We start from the raw sequence: 12,566 nt of genomic DNA on the forward strand, positions 1-12,566 counted from the left end.
CCATCTCAGCCTCCCAAAATGCTAGGATTACAGGCATGAGCCACTGCACCCAGCCTACTCTTGCCTCTAATAATAACCACTACCATTTACTGAGCACTTGCTGTAAGTGCACTGTCTCAATCCTTCAGTATCCTGAGGTGGCCAATACAAACATCTCTGTTTTAGCAATTAAGAAATGAAGCGTTACAGAGGTTCAGTCACTTGCACAAGACCATATAGCAGTAACTGGCAGAAACGATCCAAACCTAAGTTAGTCTTCCCAAACATTCAGCTAAAAGGCAAAACCACTAAACTGATAAAGTTTTTGAAAAAATGTGTAAAATTACCGGCTCTTTTCCAGGTTCAGTCAACTGGAAAGTCAGAAAAGAAAGGACATCATGGTCATCTACAAATTAAAAAAAAAAAAAAGTCTGAAAAAGTTCCATAGGAGATTACTTTTATCATTGTAAATGTATTTTATCAGTATTTATTGCTTTAAATAAAAATAACCAGGGAGGGAATTAACAAAAATTAGCTCTAATTTGGTAAGGGCAATGGCACCTTGTGAGCTTAGAGACAAAAATTCACCTGAAAGATTTATATTAGAAATAATCCAAAACTCACTTTCTTAAACCCTAAATCAGAACATTTAGCAATGCTTAACATATAACAGATGTTTAATCAATGTCTGATAAGAAATGAACAAACAAATGAAGGGTCAAAAGTCCAAACTCCTTATTCTGGTACCAAGATCCTCCATGGTTTCCCACATATCTCCTTCATGGACAACGTCCCACACAAATCAGACAAAATCCTGGTCTCCACATACTGCCGGTACCTGTATGTCTCTGAACCTTTCTTGGAGTGCATACTACTTTTTGTCTTACTTTATTTGTTTCTCTCACATGGAAGATATTAATAATTTTATCTTACTGAAAATTGTATCAAAAAATCAAATTCAAGCTGTTTAAGCCAAAAGCACCAGCTCAGCAAATCAAACCTTCTAACTCTTAACTAAAATACCAATCCTGGCTAGTCGCATCCACCAATCAAGAGCAATTAATATCAAGCATACAGCAATCTTTATGCTTTGTACTGTTTTTATGGAACCTAGAGATGTAGACAGATTAAAAAGAAAACTACAATACTTTAGTGTAGATTAAGAAACTGTGTTATGTAATAGGGCACTGAACCTGGAGTCAGAAAGCCAGGCCGAGTCCTGCCTGGGGCTGACCATTAATTGGCCATATGATCTTCAGAAATTTCTTTCACCTAAAATTTGGCAAGTTCTTCTAAAAATATGGAAAATATGATCTTCCCTCCCTTCTTCTCTGGGTTGTCTGGAACAATCCATGTATTTGAAAATATTTAAAACTACCATGTATCATATAAACATAAAATGGCATTGACATTGAATGGTAATTTGTCACCTTATGTGGAAAAAAATGGTAACTATGTTTTTCTTTAAAGTTTAGGTGCCAAATAACCTTTCCTTAGGTTGCCAAATTCATTTATATGTGATGTGACAATGATCAGGATCCTAAAACACTTGGCAATTAACCTTTTTGTGGATGTGACTAGCCAAGATTGCCATTTTAGTTAATTGTCATGTGGTTTGATCTGCAGCTTTTAAGCCTGCTGACTTTGATAGCCTTTAAACATGTCTCCTTCACTATAAAATAGCACCCAAACTGATGCTCTAATTTACACACTTGTATACAGCCCCAGTTAACTGTACACCTACAGAACAATATAAGTAGAAAATAAGCAATCTCAACAGACCAAAAGACTGGCACAGCAGGCAATGGGAAGGTTCCAAACAGTCTTAAAAAGTTATTAGTATAAACAAGTCTACATATCCCTAATACACTATTCCCAATAAAACACAATTCACAAACTTTTAATATTATCAGACTGCAAGATTTACCTGCAAGACCTCCAGTTGCAGCAGATATTCCAAAATGCCCTTGTGCAGGGATAATCATATTTTCCACTTTGGCACAAAATTCATAATCATTTTTATCTGGTGTAAAGCCATTATTGATCATTACCTAGAAAGATATATCATAGCTATAGCTTTTACAAAAGACATTAGAAAATAAATTTCAATTAATCCATTTTATGACTAATACTATTCAATTTTATTTCATTAATTACAAATGGTAATTTTAAATAATGTTTTTTACTTGGTGTCAATATATAATACATTTTACTTAAAAAAATTTTTGCCCCACTATGTGTCAAAAGTTAAAAGAGAGAAAAATCTGCTAACTTTCTATGAAAACCTTTCTAAAATGGAATGTGGTTCACCTTCTCTCAAGAAGACCTAGGGAGTCACCATTACTCTCTTGGAATGGTTCATGCAGTAGAGGGATCAGACTTGTTTTCAGATTCCAGTGACAGCTAAAACCAAGAGGTTAAATTTACAATTTTATCTGCTGCTGGTTGAAAATTAAATAGATTGTCTCAACAAGTAGTGAGCTCCTCTGAATTAAATTAGTGAGGTAACTGGGCTGTCACAGGTTAGCAGAGAGCAAAAGTGACAGAAGTCACACTGACAAGGCACAGAAGGAAAAAACTAAAAAGATGTATGTTTCTACTCTGCAAAATGTGTATTTGAAGGAATGACCCTAAATTTCTTGGCAGAATCTTAGAATCCTAGGCAAGCACTGGACCACCTGACACATGAATGCTTTTCTCATTATCCCAGTCAAGCAGTGGTTCAGCTTCTTCAATACATTTCACTTCTAACAACCCTCTCACGAGTCCCACCCTAAACAACAGTCACTGAGGTTCAGGGTGGATGCAGAAGGAGTGGGCCCATGGCACCAGAGTAAGGGCACTTGTGTCATTACTTCTAGAGTCGAAATTTTGTCAGAGACTTAAGATTCAGTCACAGAGGCAAAATGTTATAGTATTCTGTTCAAATTTTCAGCAAGAGAATAAAATCTGTCAATATGAACAGTTACTCTCTATATACTGTAGGATGGAAATGTGAACTAAAAAGTAGTTTAAAATAATTAATTTTAAAAGATCATTTAGAATTTGGTTCATATTAATATTTGTTTCCTCTGTTTAGTAATATTCCTATTTCATTTTACATCATTTACAACTGGTCCTCCGCCACAGAGCCTTTTAAATTAGAATCAACAATCAGGAAGTTATTTGCCTCTGAGTCTTAAAAAGACTGTGGGTTATTACATTCAAATTACAATATTAAAATCCTCCAATTGTTCAATATTTTTCTCCTTGATTTCTAACAAACTGAAAATCCATCAGAAGTCTTCTTTGTCTAGTTCCAATTTCTTTTTTAAAGGACGTAACACATTTCATTGTACTCTGAGTTAGCAGGAATGTTAGGAAGGACTGTAACTGAAAGCCTAGGTACAAACTGTCTGCTGATTAATACTTCTTTATGAGATCATCAATAACCTTCCTTATTCACCTTATGGTTTCAAACCATTGTTAAAGACTATACTTGCAATATTGAAGATCTCTTGCTTTGAATGCGTTTCCCCCACCAACAGCACTTATTGCTTCCAACCTCCTCTTACTTTGTTTTCCTCTCCAATGTGGAAACAACTGGGACAAGCTAGGGTGAAAGTACTCATTAAAATAAACACTTCTTGAGTACTTAACATGGGTACAATATTAGGAACTAGAAGAAATATAGGATATAATGCCTATTGTGAGAAGTTTACAATCATATTGATAAGAAGAGACACACATATAGTTAATAGGCAAGTCAATACAACACATCTCAAGACCAAATAAGCATTAGAGAAAAAAAAATAAGAGTTTAGGAGAGACAGATCATTATGAGCTGTTTAGGAAATCTGATGGAAAAGGGATCTGAATTTGTGTGCTCAAAGCTGAGTATGACTTTACCAAGTAGGAAGAAAAGGAATTATTACCAGACTGAGCAAATGCACAGAGAGGCGAGAACCAATAAGTAGCAGTCAGGTGTCCAGCCAGTCTCTCCAAAACGTGTACTTAAAAACACTAGCTCCATGATCACTCATAGATATTAGGTGAAAATACTAGCTTCATGATCACTCATAGATATTAGGTGAAAAAGAATTCCATAGTTAAGTCAGTCTGGGAAACATGAGGTTTAATAAAGGTTTATTTATCCTTTCTTTATAAAGGATTCTTCATAAAGAAATCTTTAATGTGCTAATATGCAGAGTAGTGCCCAATCTCATCCAGTTGTGGAACTCTTTTTGGTGAGTACATTTTGCAAGGTTATTGTTCCGGAGTGCTGCCAGGGCTCACAGCCTCACGATGTTGGGTCACATGGGCAGTCTGCACCCACCATGCTTGATGTCTGGGCTTTGCCACATGCAGGTAAGCAAGACTTACTGATGACTCTAATGAAACTGTACAGGGTGAATAAATTACAGTGGAATTAAAACCCAAGTTAATCATAATAGACTGGAAACTTGCTCTATTCTAAGATCTTTAAATTAGCTTGGAATTCAGACTGAGCCAATATAGTTTTCCAAAGTACTAATCTCAGAGTTTTAGACCCAGGAGTATAAGGCTAGCTCATGATTTAGGTGAAAGAAAAATTCCTACACTATATTTTTTTGCTTTTAAGTATTATATAACCAGGTATTGATGGCATCTTTAAAAAGCAAAGTTTACAATGCACAGTGATCTTAGTTATCATAATTGCCAGTCAGATATATCCACCCATATATTACCCTAACCTCAATTTATCTACAACTAAACTCATTAACAACCCTCTGATTTCCCATTCCTCCCCCAAACAGATAAAACACAAACAAATGTGCTGCTGCTTTGCTAGTAAACAGTACCAATTAGCTGTCCAACTGGCTAGATTCAGGAACTATCCTTGACTCAACAACTGTGTTCACCCCCAACCCCAAGAAAACAGGTACTAAGAATACTGGGACCTAAGTCATCTTTCTAAATCGCAAATCTGCTCATTTCTTTTCCTGCTTAAAACCCTTTAAACGTTTTTAAAAGTTTCTTATAGGATAAACTACAGGAAGTTGTGCAAGGCCTGTTACTGCCAACCTTTCAACCTCACTGCTCATTGATCTCTTCTATCTCCCAGCCATACCAAATTACATGCCTTTCCAAAATATTTCAAGTTCTCTCAAGTGCCTATGCCTGCTTTCTATGCTTGGAGTACACCCACTCACTTGCGCGCGCGCGCACACACACACACACACACACACCCTCTTCCCCTACCCAGGAACTTCCTGATCTCCTTGTAGGGCACAGCTCAACCCTGAGAAAATGTTCCTGCCCTTCCCCACCTCCACCTGGCGGTTACAGGATTCTAATCACGGGACCGCCTGATAGTGTCTGCAACGTAGCATTTATCACACAGCATAGGAATGCTACATATGTGTGTCCTCTGTTAGGCTATAAGCTCTCTGGGGAGAAAGTCTGTCTGTCTTACTCATATTTATATCCTAAAGGCTTGGAGATTATCTATCGATCGATCGATATATGTATCTCTCACATGTGCTATACAGTAGGGTGCTTAAACATTTACTGACTAAATGGAAACCAACCATCAGGGGTTTACAACAGATGACCACTCTTCTGCTCTCTTAGAGTAACAATGATGAGTATGTAAGCAATATCCAAATTTAAGTGCATTTAATATCTATCAAAAATTCAACATGGAAAGTCATACTATAACAATGTTTATTTGATTCTCTCTAAATAAAAGTTACTTACTGTCAATGTTTTCTGGTAATAGATAATCTTTGCTCGGACAGGATAGGGTTTATTACGAAAGTCCCTCTGGCAACTTGCTAAAGCTTGACTAGCACCATCACTATAGTATAAGAGAAAGGAAAACAAAGAAGACACTCAGCTTTTCAATATTTAAAAATTCAGGAAGATTAAAATAATACCAAGTTATGAAAAAGTCTGGAGTTATTTTATTTTATTTACTCAAAAGACTACATGAGACTACATGAGACTAAGGCAGTGAATCTCTACCCTAGGGCAAAAACATGAATCACCCACTGGGCTTTTAACATGTAGATTCCACTCCAAATCAACTGAAGCAGAATCAAAAGGAGGTGGCCTAGGTACCTCCATTTTAAATAGCTCCACAGGGAGTTATGATGAACTACCAGGGCTGAAACTCACCAAGGCAGAAAAACAGTATAGATAAGTCATCTTTCTTACAGTTCGCTGGCTAAAAGCTATTTCCTATACAACAAACACGTGAAAATAAAAAATGTACATACCTAATTTATATACATTATAAATATACAGTCATCCTTCAGCATCCACAGGGCATTGGTTCCAGGACCCCTGTGGATACCAAAATCCTCAGATGCTGAAGTCCCTTATATAAAATGGCATAGTATTTACATACAACTTGCCCACATCCTCGTGTATACTTTAAATCATCTCTAGATTACTTATCACACCTAATACGATGTAAATGCTCTGTAAATAGTTGTTATACTATATATTAAAATTTGTAATCTTGTTGCATATACAAAATAATTTGTATTATTTTTGATCTGCAGTTGGTTGAATCCACAGATACGGAACACATAAATACAGAGGGCTGACTTAGAACACTTAGAATCTCTGCAAACCACTGAGTCTTTAAATAATGCAATATTGAAGTTAAATAAGATGGCATAAATTGCTTAATCATCAGCCTTAATAATCAAGGCTCAACTTTATTTTTTAAAGATCCCTTTTAATGAAGACAAAAATGTATGATCAGTGGCATCAAGGAGAGCCAGGAACAGTCTATAAACTTTCAAAAGTATAATATCAAATAAGTTTCAAAAGTATAATATTAAATAATTTGAGGTTAAATTAAAAACACATACTATATTTGAATCTGAGATGGTCCACAGATAGAACGTTAGAACACAACCAAATAAAATAAAACCTTTCTACTAAGTTACAAAATATGTCTCAAGAAAAAGAACAGTATTTTTTTCATTCGGAAAGTGTTCAGATTTGAAACAATATATTTCACAAGGATTCCAAAAAGAAGCTGAAATCAAGAGTAATGTAAAAAATACACACTCACTTTTGATGGTCATAATGGATTTGTCCATTGTTGCCTATAATTACTATAGCAGGATTATTTTTCTAAAAATAAAGAAAACAAATTTTTGAAAATGTCTTTAATCAAAGCATTCTACATCATTCTTGATGTACTATGAAGTGACTTACATATCTAAGATTCTAGGACTCAAATTTTTAAAATAACCTGGCCTTGGCACTCAAGGAATTACTAAAGTTCTTTAAATTGCTAACAATCACCCCTGAAAATTAAGAGAGAAACAACCAGCTGATGGGAAGATCATCAACCTTAAGGCTGCTAAGCCACAAGCTAATGTTTCCAATATGTAAGTACATTTTGATCTTAACCGTTTTAGGAGAGATCTTCAGAAAAATAGGCCCAATCAAAAACAATGATTAACATATGACCAGATATGAATATGTGAGCTAGCAATAGTCATGCATTTGGATGTTCTTATGTAAATAAACTGGTAAGAGTCTTCTAAGCACTACTGTTTTCCCCACCTATGTCTAAAGATTTGTATTCATCCATTCCATAGGGCCATGGGAGCAGGGGTCACTGCAAAGTTGAGACTCAGGGCTCTAGTATGCCCTCAAGTTGATGTACAAAAAATCACGCACATGTAAATTAAACTGATAAATTTCCAGCTATATAAAGACTAATTATCATATTTACCATATAGCTTGGGGAGTTCTGTACTATGAAACTGATGAAAGCATTAAATAAGCTATTATTTCTCACAGCCTAACTCTGTTGGTAGACATATTAAAGTGGGTAACAGTCCTGACAATAAATATACCTTTCCGTCATTGTCAAAAGAATCAAAAAATATTCCAACACCATTCCACAGATCAGCTGATCCAAACACAGGGCCCTCCAAGCCTTGATTTTCTGTATACCAAATTGCCTGAAAATATATAACAGGAAAAGTTAGAGGCTAGTGGTATATGCATTTATATACATTTCCTAAGTTAAAGAAATGATCATACTAGGCCATCAGCTCCAATTCGACCTCTTCCGGTCACTCGAAATGTCACCTCAACTTCCCAGTTCTCAAAGGCTGCTTTTGCCTTTGTCCACACTGAGCCTCTTTGGCTTTTTAAAGATGGTGCCACTCGAATTTGATCTGAACTTGGAATAGCATCTAGAACAGAAATCAGGGAAGAAAAGCTATAAGTTATAATTAGGTAAAACTCAATGAATCATTTCCAAACTGCTAAATATACCTACAGAGACTTAGTAACCTGTACAATAATTATTAGGAAAAAAGTTTCATGTTAACAGCTTCAACTTTAAAAGTTTAGGGCTAACACCTCCCTTATAAAAATAAATAAATAAAGCTACATTCATACACTACAAATTCCAGGGACAGTGGGTGGGAGAAAGGGAATTATGACTTTAAGGCAAACTATCTGATTCTCATAATATTCTTTTTTAAACCTTAAAAATTTGTACTTTTAAAAAAGCTGCAATGTATTTTACTAGTTTACAAAGGTTAGAAAGCTCAAACAGTGTGAAGAGAACATACCACTAGGAATCAAAAGACTTGTTCCTAGTCTCAGTTCAGCTGTGTGACTTTGAGCAAGTAATTCTTACTCTCTTGGGTTCACCATATGTTTACCTGTAAAACGAAGGAGCTAGGCTCAATCATTCCATAAACACCCTAAAAGTTATATGCAAAATACTGTACTTATATACATTCTTCCATGGAGAGGGTCAACTGAACTTCAATAAGCAATTCTTCAGCAGATTCTCAGAGAAAATAGTGATCCCTAAAACGGTGGTTTACCTCTCCAGGCTAGGTTCAAGCCCCAGCTCTACTACTTACTAGCTGTTTGATCTGCAGGCAAGTTACTCCATTTCTGGAACAGCCTCATAAGTATTTAAGTGCCTATATAAGTAGCTTTAAATGTTTCAATAAATGTTAGCTATTTCTCCTATTATTAGACTAGGTAATTACTAAAGGCCCATCAGACTTAAAATTTGAACAATTCTAGCTCTCAGATATTAACTAATTCTGAAACTCATGCTGGGAAATACAACAACTGTAACTGTAATATCACTTTACAGGTAGAAAAAAATTGACCAGAAGGAAAGCTGAGATACTTTAGTAGGATCAGTCACTGTTTGCTCACTGTTACTTTCAAATATTCAAAGGATGGGGGTGTGGCCATCTTGGAAAGAGACTGAACACAGAATCAGAAGACCTAGATTTGAGTTCAACTTCACTGACACTTACTACTTATGTATCTTTTTTCAAAAACCTTAACCTTTCTGAGTATCAGTTTTTCATCTATAGAACAGGTAACACCCGCCTTGCCTACTAAGGATCAAAACAGAGAATGAAAGTGAAAGAGCTCTGAGAGCTATAAAGGGTTACAAATTATCATTTTTTGCCCTTATGGGCGTAAGGATGTGTACTAAAGGAACACTCAAGGTAAGAAAGAGAAACACCATAGATTTGGTCTTAATTTGGGGTTGAAGGTAAAGGGCTGTGTTTAAACTAGATCTTAAATTTCTCTACTTTTACGCTTTTTGAAGTAATGAATTGCAGAGCAAAATGAAAAGAACAAAATGATCAATGTAGTTACAGTGAGGCTTACGTAAAAACTACAGTGACAGTGAAAGCAAGGGACGTCCATAGCAGGGATTCCCAGAGCCAGTAGCCAGATAAATCATGGCTAAAATACTAATACTTTGTTTCAAATTCATTCTAGCCACACGGCTTTAATTTACTGGTACATTATCTTGACATTTCTGCAGCAGAATAGATTAGCTGGTTATGGCTCTGTAAAGGAAGTCAAGGTAACTCATTTGACTAGCTGATTAACATTCCTAATTGGCTAATGTAGTGTATGTGAGAGAAAAAGCAAACGGATAGAAGAACAGGCAGGCAATGGAGACGTGTAGAAGTGAAAATCTGTGAACAAATCTATCAACACTACTGAATAATTCATCATCATTCCACAAATAGAAACAAAAACTCCAAAAACTTGTGTTTGATAACATTTGCATCACCTTTGTGTATCAAAAATAGAGATACCTTAATAACAAATGCCCAGTAATACACCCTCGCTGCATGGGCACATAATAAATGACTGCTGAGTAACAAAATAACTGCACTCTACTGCAACTACTTAATGACTTGGTCATTAAGTCAAATTGAAATCTATACCTTTTAATTATACATTAATTTGAGAGAAACAGCCCTTCCTAAAAGGGTGCTTCCTATTCAGTAATTACTTTCTAGAAATGAAACATTTTGTTTCAAGCACCGGATAATCTAAAATGATGTATAGAAACCTTATTATACAAAAGATTACTTAATCACACACAAAGATAGAATTCAAACAGCCAGAGCTCCTCATCTCATATAAAGGCATTTGCCATTTGTTCAAAGGGTATACCTGACGGTCATTGAACAGAGCTTATGTCATGCCAAGTGCTACGATTGACTCCTTAGTCAGCAGTGACACATCAGCACTAAAAAGTGCAGATATGTTTCCTTCCACATAAGTAAATGCTCTAGCAAGGTTCTCTTAGCTACAAGAGTGCCAAACACAGACAGTGAATAAAATATGAACCCAAGAGATTATTTCAATGTTTCCAGTTTTTTTAAAGGGCTGAAAATGTAATGCTATTCTTAGTCTCAGGTTCAGAAACAATCAATCCCTAAAAATACATCCCTTCTCCTAAAAAGTTACATAACTTGTTACTACAAGAGAAAAGATCAAAGACCACACCAAGTCACTGAGAGGAAAATGTGTAGTTACAACAGTGTAAGAATGTCTTCTGACATACAAAGACTTAAAAATTACTCTAATACCAATATATGCCATCTCAGGAGCCGTCAGTGGGCATGGGGTTCAAGCGAAGAATTAACCATTGCTAACACCGGAGAAAAGAAAAAGTGGATGGGGGGCGGGGGAGGGGAGCGGGAAAGGAAGTAAGGGGGCTTCTAGAACATGTCTCAGGTTAGGATGACCGGGGGTAGGGCACATTTCTCCTGGAGACGTGGCGTTGTGAAACATGATACCTAGAAGCGAGTTTGAGTGCTAGGAAGTGTAAGAGGTAACCAAATACCTCTAGATCAAACGGAAAGTACCGACGAGATCAAAGAAGGGACGACAGCAGGCGGGTGGGAGAGAACAGAATGGGTGAGGGAAAGACTCGGGGACAAGCGGAGGGAACCGTGCGAACCAGGAGGGACCCGGCGGAGGGGATGCCAAGAGGGTCCCCTCCACAGCGCATATGGTGTGCAGCGGCGGGAACTGGAACCTCAGCACACCAGGGTCGCCGCGGATGAAAGGCGAAGAGGCGGCGGAAGGCGGGGAGGAACCCGGCCCCCATCCCTCTGCCTCGGCTTACTCCCCGCGTGGGCCCAGAAGGGCACGGTCCCGTCGCTCTGAACCAGGTGCGGCCCCTTGAAGCTGTATTTGTACTCGAATCGGCGATGTGGCAACCCGGCCGCGGGGTCTCCTCCCACGCCGTCGCCCCCGACGAAGCGACTGAGTGACAGCAGCAAGGCGCAGAACAGCGGCCGAACTCTGGCCTGGAGACCCCTTCGCCTGGATCCCGCCATCTTGGATTCTGGGACGCGGAGGAGGGCGGGAGAGGGAGGGGCGCGGATGGCCGCGGATGGCCAACAGGGCGCTCGCTGATTGGTGGAGCCCGGAGGACCCCCAAGGGCAAGGGGTGAGCCCCGCCCCGCCCCCGGCCTCCGGTTTCCCCGCGGCCGCAAGGCCAGGAGCAACTGTGGGCGGGGCCACGCGCAGGGGGTGGGTCTGGGGCGGTGCGGTCCTTAGTCCCCGCCTACCCTCCCCGGGGGCGGGGAAAGGACTCCAATCTTCCCTTCCGGCGCGGCAGAGTGTGCGGGAGGCGCCGATAGGTCTTTACCTGCAGGGAGCTTTCTCCAGCTTCTTAGACTATCTGGGAGCAGGAATTGGCTAGCCCTAAGACTTGTGGACCCAGCCTGTACAAAACGTTTTCAGTATATTAGAAGAAAGGCGTTCCTTTTGATGTGACATCGGTTTTTCAGTGGTACAATCCCGAATGCTTATGGTCCCAGCCCACTGAGCTCCACCAACCTGTGTTAGAGCATTTCAAACTAGGAACCAGCACCCACGGGAGTTGTAGGATGCCTTAGGATTTATGAGTTGGTGTCGGAAAGAGGGTTTCTGTGAATTTGTCAGCCAACCTTTACATCTCAAAATTTAATTCCAAGAGCTTTCCAAATTTTGAAACCATGGCAATAGTGCATTCAAATGAAACTGAGTTTGGTTTGATTTTGGTGAGAGGGATAATGTGCTATGGACCCAGGCATCTGTAGAACCTGGACATTTGAGATAGGATCGGTCTTCCACTCAGTGAATACGTTCTGTATTTTAAAGGGGACCCTTCTTTCCCTTGCTTAGGAAAATATATCGTCAAAATATTCATGGTCAAAGTTTTGTTTTTCAAAAATGTGTCATGGTGAGTTTTTCAAGTCCAAGAAACAGCAGTATGATTTATATTATTTTTACACATGGCTCTTTATTTCACT

At 38.3% G+C, this 12,566-nt stretch overlaps 1 protein-coding gene across 1 annotated transcript in view; it reads right to left on the reverse strand.

The window, feature by feature from the left end:
• LMAN1 (lectin, mannose binding 1) overlaps nucleotides 1-12,324 on the reverse strand; it is a 32,935-nt gene extending 20,611 nt beyond the window's left edge. Inside the window, exons 1-7 of the mRNA XM_003914431.5 lie at nucleotides 11,393-12,324; nucleotides 8,014-8,168; nucleotides 7,824-7,931; nucleotides 7,028-7,089; nucleotides 5,698-5,797; nucleotides 1,907-2,030; nucleotides 327-385 (exon numbers count right to left, since the gene is read on the reverse strand). Of these exons, the coding sequence (XP_003914480.1) occupies nucleotides 327-385; nucleotides 1,907-2,030; nucleotides 5,698-5,797; nucleotides 7,028-7,089; nucleotides 7,824-7,931; nucleotides 8,014-8,168; nucleotides 11,393-11,606 (822 nt within the window). The 5' untranslated portion in view covers nucleotides 11,607-12,324. The remainder of the gene's footprint in view (nucleotides 1-326; nucleotides 386-1,906; nucleotides 2,031-5,697; nucleotides 5,798-7,027; nucleotides 7,090-7,823; nucleotides 7,932-8,013; nucleotides 8,169-11,392) is intronic.
• Between the last annotated feature and the right edge of the window lie 242 nt (nucleotides 12,325-12,566).

Source organism: Papio anubis, chromosome 19 (genome assembly GCF_008728515.1).
Source record: "Papio anubis isolate 15944 chromosome 19, Panubis1.0, whole genome shotgun sequence".
In the NCBI taxonomy this organism is placed as follows: Eukaryota; Metazoa; Chordata; class Mammalia; order Primates; family Cercopithecidae; genus Papio; species Papio anubis.